Source organism: Impatiens glandulifera, chromosome 2 (genome assembly GCF_907164915.1).
Source record: "Impatiens glandulifera chromosome 2, dImpGla2.1, whole genome shotgun sequence".
NCBI classification, from domain to species: domain Eukaryota; kingdom Viridiplantae; phylum Streptophyta; class Magnoliopsida; order Ericales; family Balsaminaceae; genus Impatiens; species Impatiens glandulifera.
In genome coordinates this window covers 52190442-52209847 of record NC_061863.1, presented here as the reverse complement: position 1 = coordinate 52209847, position 19406 = coordinate 52190442, and the positions used below count along the sequence as shown (strand labels likewise).

The window sequence follows — 19406 nt, the reverse complement described above, 5'->3', positions numbered from 1 at the left end:
TTTATTTTACTAATAATTGTTTTTCAAAATAATAATTTAATTATTATTATTTTTAACAATTTGTACAATAATATTTTAAATTAATTATTTATTTATATGAATCTATAAATATAATAAATAAATAATATATATTAAAATTAATCTATTCATTCCTATAATTTTACATGTTTTAAATAGTTATTAAATATTAAATATTAAATATTTTAATATATAATATTATTATAGCTATATTTTTTATTCAATATAATTTATTATTAATTTTAAATAAAAATAATTATAAAATATTATGGGATTTTTGAATTTGACCTTTCTTCTCTTGACATGTCAATTTTCGACTAATCTATATATATCTAATAACGCTTAATTTAAAATGTTGAAAGTGTAAAACACGCTCTCTAACAATCATTCACAAATTATGTAATTTCTCTTTCCTTATTTATTTATATATTTTAAATGAGTTTCTCTCTTGTCATAATTAATATTCATTAATTATAAACAGGAAAAAAAAATTAGTTATCATGTTTACATTAAATACTAATTACAAAACATTAAAACCTACAATAAAATTAAGAATTTCAATTATATATTATATTAGTTATCCCATTATATTAATTATAAAAAAAAAAAAAATTAGTTATCATTTTTACATTAAATACTAATCACAAAATATTAAAACCTACAATAAAATTAAGAATTTCAATTATATATTATATTAATTATAAAATTTAACTTTAGTTATCATATTATATTAATTATAACATAAAACTTAACTTTCAGTTATCATATTATATTAATTATAAAATTTAACACAAAAACAATAATTATGAAAAATATAAACCGTTTAACAGCAATTAAACCAATATATTAAATCAACCAAACTTTTCATCTTCTTTTCCATCTAAATATTTGTTTTTCTATAAATAATTTTACATCAACAAGGTTCAATTTAAGAGAGAAGAGTGATATTCTGCCTATCCAGAGCATTTTAATTCATCGGTGTCCTTTTAAGACTTCTAACTCTAAACTGTATCTTCTCAATTTCTCTATCAACTATATCTGTATCGATTTCTAATCTTCTCAATTTCTCTATCAACTATCTCTATATCGATTTTTAATCTTCTCAATTTCTCTATCAACATCATTCTTTCAATAATTAAATTTGCAATATGTTATGTTTTAACAATATATTATTCACTGTTTTGTTTTTTTTTCTCAGGAATTTGATCATTTTAGGCAACTGCAACAACATCCTATCTTTTGAATTCCATCTTGGTTAAAGTGAAGAATAATTAAATTATATGACTAATTAATAAAATAAAAAATTTAAATGCATATGATCTCTATATTGTTAGCATAATATTTTTTTTCTATTCTCCATTTTTTTATTAAAAATATTATTATTACTTATTATAACATTTAATTAATTTATTTATTATTCATATTATTTTATAATATTTATCTTGATTATCATATTTAATATATTTATATTATATTAATAATATTTTTATTATTATTTAATCTAAATATTTTTAAAGTTACTTTATTTGAAATTATCCCTTTTAATATTCGACATTTTGAATCAACTATCTCTATATCGATTTTTAATCTTCTCAATTTCTCTATCAACATCATTATTTCAATAATTAATTTTGTAATATGTTATGTTCCAACAATCTATTTTTCACTATTTATTTGTTTTTTTCAAAAATTTAATCATTTCAGACAGCTACAACAAAGTCCTATCTTTTGAATTAAAAAAAAAAATTAGTTATCATGTTTACATTAAATACTAATTATAAAACATTAAAACCTACCATAAAATTAAGAATTTCACTTATATATTATATTAGTTATCCCATTATATTAATTATAAAATAAGCAAAAAAAAATTAAAAAATAAAATAAAATAAATTAGTTATCATATTTACATTAAATACTAATTACAAAACATTAAAACCTACAATAAAATTAAGATTTTCAATTATATATTATATTAATTATAAAATTTAACTTTCAGTTATCATATTATATTAATTATAACATAAAACTTAACTTTCGGGTTATCATATTATATTAATTATAAAAGTTAACACAAAAACAATAATTATGAAAAACAATGAAACCAATACATTAAATCAACCAAACTTTTCATCTTCTTTTCCATCTAAATATTTGTTTTTCTATAAATAATTTTACATCAACAAGGTTCAATTTAAGAGAAAAGAGTGATATCCTGCCTATCTAGAGCATTTTAATTCATCGGTCTCCTTTTAAGGCTTCTAACTCTAAGCTGTATCGATTTATAATCTTCTTAATTTTCTCAATTTCTCTATCAACTATCTCTATATATTAAATTTTAGTAATTAAACAAATTAAAAATCAAAATAATAATTTTTAATTATCAAATAAGGTTTTTTAGAAGGAAAAAACCTAAAAACAAAGATCAAACCAGCTCTAAGCAATCTTTATAGTAAAAAGTAGAGGATTTTTAATTCATGTTAATCTTAGAATTTTTAAACTAAATATTTAAACTGAAATAAATAGGGATAGCAAACATACCTGAAATATTAATTAAGTTGAGAAATGTTTAAAAAAAAGTTATGTGAATTGAAACTACATGAAAATTGAGTAGTGATTGAGGGAGGAAATTTGTGAGAGAATGAGAGAATGATGTGTCACTATATTATTGGTTGAAAAAAAAATAAAGGGGAGGAGAGAAGTGAGGATTTTGTTATTTTTTCAGTCAACTGGATTTTAATTTTGTTATTTTTTCAGTCAATTGAATTGTCTCGTGTCTCATTCCTTTAAAATTTTCTATCCCAAATTTCTCTCTAAAGCATTTCTCATAAAAATTAGGGAATATGATCATATTTATAATAAATTGTTTATTCAAGAATAAAAAATAAAATAATATTGTTTTTTAAAAGTAATTAAATCATATCAACCAATAACAACACGGTTTATGTTTTAAAAGTATGAGTATATAAATTGATATTTAAATTTTTTTATAATTTTTTTTTATATAAAACATATATATTTGTATAACTAGATATTTATAATTTTGTGATTATTTTTATTTACTGTTAAAATATACTAAATATATATATATATATTTTATTTCTCAATTCATTAAAATTAAAATTATATATATATATATATTTTCCCTCTTATTTTTATTTATTAAAATCCATTTTTAAATTGTAAGTTTGGAAACACTCAAATCCCATTTAAATACGCATGATAATATTTTGCTGTAAGTTTGGAAACACTCAAATCCCATTTAAATACGCATGATAATATTTTGCTGTTCCAAATTGATGCTCCATTTCACCGCCTTCACAAAATAATTTTACTTTTCATTATCTTTCATTAATTTTTACTTAATATATATATATATATATATATATATATATGATTCTTCATCCTTTACTGCCTTAACAAAATAATTTTATTTTTTTATTTGCTTTCTTGATTAATTTTGACTTATTTTATAAAATAATATTTTTTTGTGAAGTGGTGCAGTAGGAGCATTTTCAGGAAAATGAATTGTTTTTAAACAAGACCCCTATGTCAACACTCGGGCATTTTTCGGAAAAAAAATGATGAAAATCCCAAGTCATTGGCTAGGGACATTTGTTGAAATGATGTATTGCTATTTAAAACAAAATCTCTATCTTAACACTAGGAGCATTTAAAAAATGTAAGTATAAGTCGACTGTTTTCGGACCACGCAACTTACAAAAAAAGGAAAACAATGAAAGTCAAACATTATGGGCATTTTCAGGAAAATGCATCTCTATTTAAACAAAACCCATATGTCAACACTAGGGATTTTTTTGAAAAAAGAAGAAGGGAGAAGCAATGAAAATCCTAAGTCTTGAATACTTTGTTGGAAGAATGCTGTCGCTATTTAAAACAAAACTAGGAGCATTTTAAAAAAATGAGTCGAATATCTTTAAATTATGCAATTGTTAAGATGAAAGGAATATCTTATAGAACATAAGTCAAATGTCTTCGAATCACGCAAGACCTTCTTGAAAAAAAATCCTAGGAAGTGTAAATCGATTATCTTTGAAATCCGTCACAATCGAATCGACTCGGTTACCATCGGAGTTTAAGATTGAAACATATGTCAGAAACTAATTTAGTCAAATGAAGGAAAGAAAGAAACACATTCAATGGGAAGATATTCATACTATAAAATATTTTAAAATTCTTTTTATTCAAAACAAAACCAACATAAATAGAGGAAGTGATCCATATAGCTTGGTATGTCCATGATGTATCATGATCTAAGATTTAATAGAAATTGGAATAGCTTTGAGAGGTATAGCCTTTTTCATTGTAATACCAAATTTCTCATCCAAATCAATATCTTGAGGATTAATTCCCTTTTCAAGTTTCCAATCGAAAGAGAGCAACAAAGAGGTCAATAGCAAATGCACCATCTTGTCTCCCAAAACCATACCCGGACAACTCCTTCTTCCATAGCCAAATGGGATAAACCTAAAGTCTCGACCTTTAAAGTCAATTTCACTTTCCAAGAATCTCTCCGGCATAAACACTAGCGGATCTTCCCACACTTTTGGGTCACGACCAATTGCCCATACGTTTACTAAAATTTGAGCGTCTTTCGCAACCCGAAACAGATACTTCTCATCCACGTCTATCTCAAACTCAGCTTCGGCCTTGTGAGGAATCAAGAAAGGAGTCGGATGATGCAATCTTAGGGTCTCTTTTACAACTGATTGTAGGTAAGGTAACTTTGAAATGTCTGATTCTTCTATTATCATTTCTTCGCCTGCAAATTCTCTAAGCTCAGCTTGAGTTTTTTTCAGTTTATCTGGATTACGAAATAACTCTGTCATCGCCCATTCCACTGTGCTTGACGTTGTGTCGGTTCCTGCAGTAAACAAGTCCTAGTGTATACATAGAAAAATTATAATCTATTTCATTTTTTTTTGTTATACTTATTAAAGATAATAATTAATTATTTTTTCAGAATCAAAACAAATAAAAAAAATTATTTAAGTAATGATCATCCAAAATCTATCCCTGGATTGGATATCAATTCATCAATCAAGCTCTCAACTCGTGTTTGGTACAGCTTTACATATGATCACATGGGCAACTTAAATAATTAATGATCATCAATTCAATCAAACACAAGAGGTCAAAAATCACTCTTTCAATTTTCAAATAAGTTATTAATATTTATTTTTAAGAAGTTTAATTTAGTATACAAATTTATATTTATCATTTTGCAGGAAAAGAATAAGGATTGATAACTCACTATAATCAAATGGGTTATGTCGTTGATGGTGAGAGTTGAGGCAGTCTCTTGGGAGAGATTGAGGAGCACATCCAGTAAATCATTCTTGGTCTCCTTCGATTCTATCCTACGTTGGATGATCTCCTCAAATATACGAAACAATCTCGTAAAATGAAATCTGAAACGCCGCCTTAAGCCTTGAACATCAACCAACCTAAATATCGGGAAGTAATCCGCCAAATTAGGAGTCCCCGCAATTTCCAGTGCAATCCCCATATGATCCTTGAACTCCCGAGAAAAATTCGAGTCGTGGTGAGCTAAATTCATAGAGAAGAACATGTTCGACAGCAAATTCAGCGTCGTAGTGAAGGCGGCGTCACCTATTTTCACGACGGAGCTCCGCCGCACGAAGGCTATGAGTTCTTCCACCTTTTTAAGCCTAATGCCCTGTTTTGCGTCCATCTGCGCCTGCGAAAATATGTTTTCTTTGCTGATTTTACGAAGGCTTCGCCATTGGCTATTTGCGGAGAGTAAAGAAACAGAGTATTTGTTGTGGTCGAGGATTCGGAAGATGTCAGGGACATGTCGGCCGGAGCATATCCGGTCATTTTTTTGGAGTATAATTTGGGCAGTTTCCGGCGATGACACCACAATAGTGGTCAAGCTTCCCAATTTGAGGGACATCACCGGGCCGTGGATTTTGGAGAGGGATGCTAGTGAAATGTGTGGGTTTGAGCCTAGTGAGAGGATGTTTCCGATGACCGGAAAGGGGTACGGCCCCGGCGGCAGTCTGGAGGAGGGACGACGGATGTTAAAGTATAGGAATAAGAATAGGACGGAGGAGGAGAGTAAGGCCGTGAAAATCATGACAGAATCCATTATTATAACTTATCAATATAATATAAACCAAAACAACTATCCTATATATAACCAAATAAAAGTAAAGAATTGAGATTTAAAACAATGTTGGTTATTTAATAACTAATTTTTGAGAAAGCGAAAATATTTTATTTTTATAAAAAACTATATTAATATATATTTTTTTCTAAACAGATTTAAGTTCAACACTACAAATTAGTTTTAAGACTATTTTAATTGTTTACAAATCAGTATTTAAATAATTATTACTTATTAATTTTTCAATACATTATATTCTTACAGTAGTATACACGTGGTTGCCATTTGTCTTACACATTTTTTTTTTCAAACTCATTTTAATCCTCTTATTTCAATTTACAAAATCAAACATAACCTTCACCTTCAAAGTAAACTGAAATAAATAAGGATAGCAAACATACCCGAAACATTACTTTAGTTGAGAAATGTTTGATTAGATTTCAAAAAAGCTATGTGAATTGAAACAACATAAAAATGAGGGACCATGACCATATTTATAATAAATTATTTATTCAAGAATAAAAAATAAAATAAAATTGATTTTTTAAAAGTAATTAAATATCAACCAATAACAACTCGTTTATGTTTTATTGTTTTGTTTTTTAATACAAATCTTCTTTGTTAATTGTTTAATTATTAAATTATTTAATTTAATAATTAAAATACTTTAACTTTATTTAAAATATAAAAAATATTATAATAATTCAACCAATTAAAACATAATTACATATTTCTTCATCAAACCAACTTTTTTTAAACAAAAAAACTAAATCTAAATAAGCTGAACATTAAGCAAGTCTAATAGATAATATATATGTGGAAATTTGTTAGTTTATAAATAAATAATGTATTACATATTATTTAAGTATGAGTATATAAATTGATATTTAAAAAAAATTATAAATTTTTCTTTTATATAAAATATATCTATATTTGTATAACTAGGTCATTTCTAATTTTGTAATATTTTTTGATTATTTTTATTTACAGTTACAAGTTTATCTAGACATAAATATACTAAAATATACATTTTTTTTAATTTTCTCAATTCATTAAAATTAATTAATTATATTTATTTTTTCCCTCTTATTTTTATTTATTAAAATCCATCTTAAAATTGTCAGTTTGGAAACACTCAAATCCCATTTAAATACGCATGATAATATCTTGTCAATTTGGAAACACTCAAATCCCATTTAAATTTATTTGAAAATGACTACACTAAGGTGATGGGCCTATCTCCTAATCATAGATAAGGGGCTCGTTTGATTTAGCGTTTATAAGCTGCATATGAGCGTCTGCGTAATAAACTCACCCAAAAAAATACAATCAAACACACTTTTGCGTTTAAACTCAATTTTTTCTCTACCTCTCTCCTCAGTTTTTAAGATTAAAATCTGTTTAAGATTATAATCTCAGCGTTTCTCTCTCATCATTTTTAAATATTTTTTTATTCATTTTCTCTCAAATATTTCATTTATTTCTAATCATTTTATTAATTCTCACTTATCTATTTAATCTCTTTCTAATCATTTTATTCCTTCTCTCCTCTATTTTATATATTTATAATATTTTTATATAAAACTATTATAAGAAAAAATATACATTTAAATATATTTTTATTTATTATTTATAATATAGGTATCTTAATATATAAAATAATGAAGCAAAATATGAAAAATAAATACACTTTTATGATATTTTTTATTTATAATTATAGTTTTAGAAATTAAACTAACCTTAATTAATTATCTAAAATACTGATTACAATTGAGATGAATCCGAAATGAATAATAATATTAAGAGCGTGAGAGTGCACGAAAATAAATTGACATTTGAAAGATTAGGTCAGAGAGGAGAGTGTAAAAATGTGAAAAAGATATATTATTAAATACTTTTATATATATTTATATATTTTTTATATCATATTTATATTAAATATATTTAAAATTATATATTTATAAAAATAATATATTCATATCATTTATTTTAAAATATATTATTTTTTAATTTAAGTCATTTATTAATAATTAAATTATATATTAACAAAATTTTATAAAACGTAATATATTAATATAATTTATTTTTAAATATATATTATTTTTTAATTTAAATTATTTATTAATATTTAAAATTAAATTAATAAATATATAATATTATATCTATATATAATATTAATTATAAATATTAAAAATAAATAAGCTGGTAATATAAGTTGTATTAAATATACTCGATTAAATAAGCTGAGATCATAAAATCATACCTAAGAATAAGCCGAATAATTTAATATATTTAATTTACTTTTATTTGGTTATATATATATTAGGACATTTGTTTTGGTTTATATTAATGGATTCTGTCATGATTTACATGGTCTTACTCTCAATCCTATTCTTTTTTCTATACTTTAACATCCGTCGTCCCGCCGCCTCCAGACTGCCGCCGGGGCCGTACCCATTTCCGGTGATCGGAAACATTCTCTCACTAGGCTCAAACCCACACATTTCACTAGCATCCCCCTCCAAAATCCACGGCCCAGTGATGTCCTTCAAATTGGGAAATTTGACCACTATTGTGGTGTCATCGCCGGAAACTTCCCAAAATATACTCCAAAAAAATGACCGGGTATGCTCCGGCCGACAAGTCCCTGACATCTTCCGAATCCTCGACCACAACAAGCTGTACTCTGTTGTTTTACTCTCTGCGAATAGCCAATGGCGAAGCCTTCGTAAAATCAGCAAAGAACACATATTTCCGCAGCTCACAAACAAGTACTCTGTTGATTAATTTCTTCTTCTTTTCCTACAAAATGATAAATATACATTTTCAGCTCACAAACTCTTTCAAAACAATTGAACATAATTCTAATACAATTTCACACCTAATTTCAAAAATAATAATTAATGATTATCTTTAATAAGTCTAACAAAGAAGTGGAATAGATTATAATTTTCGATGTATACCACTAGGTCATGTTCATTGCAGGTACAGACACAACGTCGAGCACATTAGAATGGGCGATGACAGAGTTACTACGTAATCCAGATAAACTGAAAAAAACTCAAACAGAGCTTAGAGCATTTGCTGGCGAAGAACTGATAATCGAAGAATCGGACGTTTCAAGGTTACCTTATATACAATCAGTTGTAAAAGAGACGCTAAGATTGCATCCTTAAGTTCCTTTCTTGATTCCTCACAAGGCTGAAGTTGAGTTTGAGATGGACGTGGAAGAGAAGTATTTGTTTCGGGTTCCGAAAGACACTCAAATTTTAGTAAACTTATGGCTATGGGCAATAATTGGCGTGACCCAAAACTGTGGGAAGATCCGCTAGTGTTTATGCCAGAGAGATTCTTGGAAAATGAAATTGACTTAAAAGGTCAAGACTTTAGGTTCATCCCATTTGGATCTGGAAGAAGGAGCTGTCCTGGGATGGTTTTGGGAGACAAGTCTTTGGTGCATTTGATATTGACCTCTTTATTGCTCCCTTTTGATTGGAAACTTGAAAAGAGAAATAATCCTCAAGATATTGATTTGAATGAGAAATTTGGCCTTACAATGAAAAAGGCTATACCCATTCCCATTAAATCTTGATCACGATCATCATGGACAAGATGGTGCTTTGCTATTGACCTCTTTGTTGCTCTCTTTTGATTAGAAACTTGAAAAAGGAATTAATCCTCGAAATATTGATTTGGATGAGAAATTTGGTATTACAATAAAAAAAAAAGAGGCTATACCGCTTAGGGCTATTCCCATTCCTATTTAAATTTTGATGATGATCATCATGAACATGCAAGCTACCTCGATCTCTTCCTATATTTTTATGTTTGTTTTTGTTTTGAATAAAAAGAATTTGAAAATATTTTATAGTATGAATCATCCCTCCACATCAAATGTGTTTCTTTGTTTACTTCATTTGAGTATATTACTTTTTGACATATCTTTCAATCTCAAACCCTGATTGTAACCGAGTTGATTATCTGAAGACATTTGACCTATGTTCTATAAGATTTTCCTTTCATCTTAAGAACTGCATAATCTACAGATATTCCACTTTTTTTTTAAATGCCCCTAGTGTTTTTTAAATGACATTCTTCCAACAAAATGCCTTAGGATTTTCATTGTTTCTCTTTTTTTTTTTTTTTTTTTTTTTTTTAAATGTCCCTAGTTTTTATGGAAGAATTTTATTTAAAGAGATGTATTTTCCTGAAAATGGCCATAGATAGTGTTCGACTTTCATTGTTTCTGATTTTTTTTTTAAGTTGCCCATAGTGTTACACAATAGTCTTGTTTATTATTTCGTTTACTTTATTTTCATCGAGAATTGGAACAAATATTTGACCCTTTTTTCCGACCAATCATCACAATCATTTGGATTCGAAATATTTTCAAAATTAAATTTTGTTCGCCATTTTTCGGATTGTCTCATGAGGAAACCGATTTTATTATTAATTTTTGTTTGTTTAACATAAAATTCATCTATGAACTTGAGCTCGTGTGTAAACAATTATTTCACATTTTAATCTCTAGTATGAATTTGGTAGATTATCAACCACTTTAATCTCTCGTATGGATTTTAGAGAATGTACTATAACATTTATCATCGATGAGAGCTTTATTGGACTCTAGATATATCTAATAGAATTGATACACTTGAGTTATTGTTTTTGCAATCTAGATAGTGCATCAGTGAACAACGAGTGGTGATTTCAATATTTCAATCACTATGAGTCATTTTTTGACAACCAATTGTATATAGCATAATCAATACACTTACGTTCTGGAGAAAACAGAAAGTGGTGATTTCAATACCTCAACCAACACATGAGCTTTTATTTGTTTTTTAGAACAACGGGTATATCTGATAGTATCGATACATTTGCGTTCTCGCAAAACAATAAGTGTTGATTTTAATATCTCAACCACAACAAGTATTTTTTCTCTTTCATTTTCTAATATTTTTAAGTCTTGAATTTAAACATCTCTTTTAGGCAACTTAGAGATAAAACGTCCTCTCTCAATTTGTGGCTTTGGTTTAAGCTTCATCCTTTTCTTTCTGTTTGCATATTTCCTTCGAGAGTTAATATTTTCTAGCATTTAGAGAAATACGAGAACGAGTTCAACTAAATATCTTTTCTTCGAGTTTTTTTTATGAAACAAACAGTTTCATTTTGAGACGGTCCTCAAAACGGTAGACTTAGTATTATTCTTACTAATTTATTAAATCATTTTTGCCATCACTTTTAGAGGGATTAAAATCTCAATCTTTCTCAAAATTTCAAAGAGAGTGATGTTTTTACAACTAGAATGGACTAAACCTATGAATATGATGCTTACGTATTTCTCCAGACAGGAGAATCAATTCAAACAGATCTTTTACCTCAATTTCACTCAGCCTATTGTAGGAGCTAATTAATATATATATTACCTTTTCTTATTACTAAAACTAGGGTTGGGTTGTTGGTGTTTTATCTATCTTGTCCAAATTTCATTTGTGTTCACTTATTTTTGTCAAGAAGCTAATGCATACATGAGTGTTAATGTAAAATACAAAATTTGTTTAGGCACTAATATTAATAGCAGTCACTCAAATTTTCTTTTTCTGAATCTAGATATGAGAATTAAATGATTTATGATATAGCTAGATCATGATGTTTTGAAATGGAGAATGAGATATTCAGTCTTAAATTTTCAGTACATGTTAATAATATCATTTTTCTCAAATTAAATTACACTGCAACTGAAACATATTTAAAAAAACTAATTTATTAAAATGAAGGAAACAGAAAATAATATTACAAAATATTTTCAAATTTATTTGCACAAACTTTTTATTAAAAACAAAAACCAACATCAAAAGAGAGGAAGGGATCTGTGTAGCTTGCATGTCCATGATGATCATGATCAAGATTTGATGGGAATGGGAATAGCCATAAGAGGTATAGCCTTTTGCATTGATATACCAAATTTATCATTCATATCAATATCTTGAGGGTTAATTCCATTTTCAAGTTTCCAATCGAATGAGAGCAACAAAGAGGTCAATAGCAAATGCACCATCCTGTCTCCCAAAACCATACCAGGGCAACTCCTTCTTCCGGACCCAAATGGGAAGTACCTAAAATCTTGACCATTAAAGTCAAATTCACTTTTCAAAAATCTCTCCGGTATAAACGCATGTGGATCTTCCCACACTTTTGGGTCACGACCAATTTCCCATATGTTTACTAAAATTTGAGCATCTTTTGGAACACGAAACAAATACTTCTCCTCCGTGTCTATCTCAAAGTCGGCTTCGGCCCTGTGAGGAACCATGAAAGGACTGGGAGGATGAAGTCTTAGCGTCTCTTTTACAACTAATTGTATATAAGGTAACTTTGAAATATCTGGTTCTTCAATTATTACTTTATCTCCTGCAAATGCTCTAAGCTCTTCTTGAGCTTTTTTCAGTTTATCTGGATGAGTAAGTAACTCTGTCATCGCCCATTCTACCATGGTTGATATTGTGTCTGTACCCGTAGTAAACAAGTCCTGTATGTGTATATTCCTACACCTCTTAAATTACTAAAAAGAAAGAATACCATATTTGGACTGGCTAAAGTCATTAAATATACTTATTTAGGCTTGATTTCAAGCCTCGCTTAATATTCCAAACAACTAAACCAACCCAAACTATAATTTAAAATCTTTTATTATATATATATATTTAATATTTAAACTTAATTATTTAATTATAAATAATATATAATAAGAATAATTTCAATAATCATTTTAACTTTTAATTTATCTCCGAGATCTACAAATGCTCTTACAGATACTTTTTTTTTCTTTCACCGACAGCCGCATCAGTATCACCGAGACGCTGTGAGAGCATCTATCGCCCTCGGTGAACACTATCACCAAATACATCTTTTCTTTTTACGGAGTTTTTGCCCTCACTAAATTTCAATTTTTTTTACTGGTGTTAATAAAAATAGAAATTCTAATTTATAATAACTTTTATTTAGAATATTTATTTAAATATATATCTATTAATTAGATACAAATCAAAACAAGTAAATAATATAATTGTTAATATTATCTCATTATTTTTAATAAGTTTAATTTAGTTTATAAAAAAATTGTTAACGAGTATAGTTTAATTTTGAATTAGCTTAACCTAATATATATTTATCATTTTGCAGGAAAAGAAGAAGAAATTGACCACTCACGAAAAACAAATGGGCTATGCCGTTGATGGTGAGAGTTGAGTGAGTCTCTTGGGAGAGATTGATGAGCGCGTCCAGAAAATCATTCTTGGTCTCCTTTGATTCTATCCTACGTTGGATGATCTCCTCAAATATACAAATCAATCTCGTAAAATGATATCTGCCACGCCGCCTTAGGCCTTGTACATCAACGAGCCTAAATATCGGGAAGTAATCCGCTAAATTACGAGACCCCGCCGTTTCCAGCGTAATCCTGATATGATCCTTGAACTCCCGAGATAAATTCGAGTCGTGGTGAGCTAAATTCATCGAGAAGAACATGTCCGACAGCAAATTCAGCGTCGTCGTGAAGGTGGCGTCACCTATTTTCACGACGGAGCTCCGCCGCACGAAGGCTATGAGTTCTTCCACCTTTTTTAGCCTCAGGCCCTGTTTTGCGTCCATCTGCGGCTGCGAAAATATGTGTTCTTTGATGATTTTTCGAAGGCTTCGCCATTGGCTATTCGCGGAGTTGAAAAGAATAGAATACTCGTTGTGGTAGAGGATTCGGAAGATGTCAGGAACATGTCGGCCGGAGCATATCCGGTCATTTTTTTGGAGTATGTTTTGGGCAGTTTCCGGCGATGACACCACAATAGTGGTCAAGCTTCCCAATTTGAGGGACATCACCGGGCCATGGATTTTGGAGAGGGATGCTAGTGAAATGTGTGGGCTTGAGCCTAGTGAGAGGATGTTTCCGATTACCGGAAAGGGGTACGGCCCCGGCGGCAGTCTGGAGGAGGAGGGACGACGGATGTTAAAGTATAGGAATAAGAATAGGACGGAGGAGGAGAGTAAGGCCGTGAAAATCATGACAGAATCCATTATTATTTACTTATCAATATAATATAAACCAAAACAACTATCCTATATATATATAGTCGAGAAATATGTCAAAGATAATATTTTATTGCTATTAAATATCTAAACTCGCATATTTTGTTTATAACATTTTAAAGTTAAAGAAAACTAAATTAGTAAGGAAAACACATTAAAAAAAAAACACCAAAACCACTTTGGTTAGTACTGATTAAATGGACATCAAATATTTTTTCATACATTTTTAGTTCATGTCCTCTTCTTTGCATTTTCACTCACTTAAACTATTTTAGAATTGTGTTAGATTGAAGTAACACAAATTCAAAGATTTAGAAGTTTAATATTATAAAATCAAACTAAACATTGTCAATAATCTAATTATGGTTTTGAAAGAATAAAAATAATGTCAAGATCATTAAAACTAAATTTATAAATACAAAACATTTCATTATTAAATTCTTCAAAATATGTTAATATTAAACTTACTTACAAATCTAAACAACAAAACCCAACAAAATCAAAATTATTTATATCAAAAGAATCCACCTAGCTAGTTTTAAACAAGTAATAATAAATTAAAGTTAAAAATTAGGGTTAATTTGATTGAACTTATACTCTACGTACAACTTATTTTTCAGTTTAAGTGCTCGTTTGATAATATTGATTTAATTTAAAAGCTAATGCTAAGTATATTTGATTAAGATTAAAAACTTAGATTTTTTCTTTTATTTGTAATAATATTTAATATTTAATATTATATATATATATATATATTATTTAATTATTTAATATTTTTTTTATAAATTATTAGTAATATATAGCTCATTATTTAATTATATATTTATAAATGTAATCTTTTTATTTAAAATAATTTGAATGTTTTATTAAATTAATTTTAAATATTAAAAAATTATTTAAATTAAAAATATAATTTATTTTTAAATGAATTACATGAATATGTATACATATTTTTAAAATTTAATTAAAATAAATAATTAAATAATAAAAAATAATCCTTATTAAATAAAAAAATACATCTCCAAACCATTTTGATGATTGTTTTATGGGATTTTGTTTTATATTATAAAAGAATGTGTTATTTGTATTTATATTTTGTTTTTATTTTGAAATTTAAATTTAATAAAATTATATTATATTATTTTAAATTGTTATTTGAGAGAGGGAACGATGTGTCACTACATCACTGGTTGGAAAAATGATAAGAGGAGAGAGAGGAGAGAGAAAAATTTTGTTATTTTTTTGATTAATCAAATTACACCACATCATTCTCTATTTCTCTCCTCCATTCCCTCCCTCAAATTCCCTCTCCCAATCATTTCTGATTTGTAATTCCCCTTCTCAATCATTTCATTTATAATTTCCTCTCCCATTTATCTGATTGTATATAAGAGCATCTCCAGCTCTTGTGAAAATGGTCGTTGTTTTTTTTCATTTTTTGCACTGTAGGTTAAAGCAAAAGAAGGGCTGCCCTCTATGCCGGTCATGTCAACTCTGACATTTTCATTATTATATAATATAATATCATATATAATATAGGAATATTAGTTATATATTTAATTATACTATTTTTTCTTACTATTTTTATTTTAAAGTAACATTATAATAACATTAAATAAATATATATTTTAAAATTTTACTATAATATAGGAATATTAATTATATATTTAATTATAAAAATATTATAATATATTTTAAATTATAAAAATATTTTAAGTTATAATTACATTAACATATTTTAAGTGTGAAATTCTCAAGTTTTATATAATATATATAATATAGTAATATTACTTATATATTTAATTAATAAATATATATTTTAAATAAATTAATATATTTTTTATTAATTATATTAACATATTTTAAGTTTTAAGGGTTTAAATTCTTAAATTTTTCTATAATATAGGAATATTAGTTATAATAGTATAAATTAGTTATTTATTTAAAATAGTATAAATTAGTTATTTATTTAAAATAGTATGAATAAAATTCACATTTAAATTATTTATATAAGAGGGTGGGCGGACCAAGTACAACATGTGTCCGCTGCTGCTGAGGGTGGAATATTGATTTGACAAAATAAGAGGGCGATGTATTGTGCGTTGCTAATGCTCTAAGATTTGTAATCATGATACTAGTTATTAAAATTATAGCATACTAGTTATTAAAAACATAATTAGATAATTAATTGAAATAATTATTATAGTAATTAAACTCTAGTTGATTAAAATAAATATCCAAAAAAATAAATAAAATAATTTGAAATATATGTTGTATTCATTTCATCTTAAATTAATTTTAATGGTAAAAAAAATTAAAATAAATAATTTAGGATAAATATTGTATCCATTTTATCCAAATAAATTATTTATAAAGCCTCAAAAATATAAAAATAAATATTATGTCTATATAAAATATTTTTGCATATTTTGTAGGTATGTAGAAAACAAAGTCAAAGGTATGGAAAAAAAAATCAATTTCAAACAAGATTAAGGCTGAAAAATGATCATGATATGATGCAATCAAAATTTTAAAAAAAAAAGGTGCACTAGACCCCACATCCATCGAATGAGCGATGTAATCTCATCATACGCCTAGAAGTTGTGTCGCTCGCTGCAACGAAAGAAAGACGCGTCCATGAAGCAATGGATCAACTAATGCACGCCTCAATGTCGTTAGTCAAAACGCACACGAAGCAAATGTAGACGGAACGGTCATGCATTCGCGCTTTGGCCAGAAACGACATTGTTTCATGACCCCCTCAACGCCCAAACGCGGAAGAAGCAAACGACGTTGTTTTCACTCTAGTTTGTCTTCTTTCTCGTGATGAACAACAATCATCATCAACATAAACTTTTGATTTTTTAAAAGTAGAACTCGATGATCATCATAACATGGTGATCATTTCATCTATGATCATAGGCTTTATCGTCGCCTGGACGATTAAGTTGGATGAAGAACAACGTTTTGTCTATAATTCGATCCATTTGATCGATCAACTGACCTAAGGAGACTATAAATACCCCCTTATGAAAACGGAAGGCAATGATCAAAATGGCAAACCCTCAATCCACTAGATATGAAATCCGCCATTTAAAATTTTCAAACTTGTTTTTGAAAAATTTGAAATTTTATATAAAGCTCTAAGACTCGATTCTGGGTAATCACAAAACTACTGCAAGAGTTCAATAGTGTTCTCCAACTCATTGTAAGCTTTGAATCACGTTGTAATTAAACTCATGAAATCAAATTTAAATTTTTATATTTCTATATTTATTTATTTATAGAAATAACATATATATTTATTTATTTAATAAAATAATTTATTTCCATTAAATTTAGTTAGGCTCTTGTCATTAATAAATTTAATATTTAGGCGAAATTTGGTATGTGGTACAATATTGTAGATATAATATAACTAACTATACATACTGGAAATTAAAATGATTGTTAGGTCGATTAATTTTAAATATATATATATATATATATAAAATGAGTGCGAGTCACAAGATTATGGTCAATTAAGGGTTAAGTGAGTGACGATAGAATAAAATATAGGTTAATATTAAGTTTAAGATTAAACTTATTTTTTAACAATTAAAATTAATTTTAAATTAATTAAATTTGAATAATATTAATTTTATCAAAAGTATTATTAGATAAATAAATTTTTATATATATATTCTTATTCGTGCATTTCATGCTAGTTTATATTAATTAAGTGTAGTTAATATTTTGGCACTCTCTCAACAATCTTTCACATTTATTTTTTGAAATTTAATTTTTTTGGTTATATATATATATTAAAAATATTGCAGCCTCTATATAAAAAGTTATAAGAATATCATATAAAAAGTTCATCTACACAAATTATACATGTTTTAATTTTTAAATCAATTGATAAAACAAAATGTAAAACATATATTGAAATCACTTAATTGATAAGCGAGGAAAGTATAGTTTGTGTGTGATTAATTTATATAAATGCGAGACTTTTAATAGTTAAAAATTTAAATATATATTTTAAGCTAATTGAAAAAAAAAATGAATTATCTTAACTCATCTATCCTAAATTATATATTTTTTAATTTAAATTATTAATTATAAAATTACACCTAATTTAGATGTATGTACTCATAAAAGTTCATTTAAACATTATCGAAAATTGGCCTCTTTTAATTAATTATGGTTAATTTTTGTTTTTTAATTTATATATTTATTAATTAAATATTAATATATTATTTCTCTCATTCTTTTTCATTAATAATTGAACCCTTTATTTTTATCATTTTCATAAATATTTTATTATTTTTATATGAGTATTTATTATTGATTTTTTTAATTTTATTATTATATATATATATATATATATATATATATATATATATATATATATATATATAAACCGTTCGTCATTAATTATTTTAATTTTATATTTTTTCTTCTTTTTAATGTTTTTTTTTCTTATATTAACATTAATTATTAATTATTAATTATTTTCAAATTGTTTGGTCTCAATCATTGAATATAACAATGACTTATACTTTACATAATAAAAATCATTTAATAAAAAAATAAATAAATTAATATTTAAATAATAACAGCATCCCATCCATCAAACATCAAAAGAGTAATAATCAAATATTAGATAAAACAATGTTATTTATTATTACTATAAATAATGAATAAAAATTAAATGAAAATTATTAATTTAATTTTTTATTATTAAATTTAATAAATAAAAAATCCTTTAAAAAATATTATAATAAACATAAAATTCATAAATAAGTTGTTAAAGTTTTTTCACAAAAAAGAATTTAAGATTTATGAGAAATAAAAATTAATAAAAAAATGAAGATGAAAAAAAAATTATTATAAAAATAATAAAAAATTTAAGAAGGAAATAAATTACCTTAATTAATGTAAAAGAATGAGAGAGAAAATATAATAATATTTAATTAATAAATATATAAATTTAAAAATAAAAATTAAATATAATTACTAAAAGAGGCTAAATGAGCCCATTTTTGATAAGATGTATATTTAAATGATATTTTATTAGTAAATACGTCTAAGTGAGTTAGTTGTACAAATGCATACCTCTAAATGAATTTTTTCCTTGTTTTAATATACTTGTGTGTTCCATGTCAAA

The 19406-nt window shown here is 26.2% G+C and overlaps 2 protein-coding genes and 1 pseudogene across 2 annotated transcripts; 1 reads left to right on the top strand and 2 right to left on the bottom strand.

Annotated features, from left to right (window-relative positions):
* Nucleotides 1-4292: 4292 nt before the first annotated feature.
* LOC124924893 (cytochrome P450 76T24-like) lies at nucleotides 4293-6151 on the bottom strand. The gene is made up of 2 exons (XM_047464878.1): nucleotides 5294-6151; nucleotides 4293-4919 (listed from the first exon to the last, which is right to left on the bottom strand). The coding sequence occupies exons 1-2, from the start codon at nucleotides 6149-6151 to the stop codon at nucleotides 4293-4295; spliced, it is 1485 nt and encodes a 494-aa protein (XP_047320834.1).
* Nucleotides 6152-9141: 2990 nt separating this feature from the next.
* LOC124928066 lies at nucleotides 9142-9761 on the top strand (annotated as a pseudogene).
* A 2313-nt stretch (nucleotides 9762-12074) lies between these two features.
* On the bottom strand, nucleotides 12075-14242 carry LOC124924892 (cytochrome P450 76T24-like). The gene is made up of 2 exons (XM_047464877.1): nucleotides 13382-14242; nucleotides 12075-12701 (listed from the first exon to the last, which is right to left on the bottom strand). Exons 1-2 carry the CDS (start codon nucleotides 14240-14242, stop codon nucleotides 12075-12077), a joined length of 1488 nt encoding a protein of 495 aa, XP_047320833.1.
* Between the last annotated feature and the right edge of the window lie 5164 nt (nucleotides 14243-19406).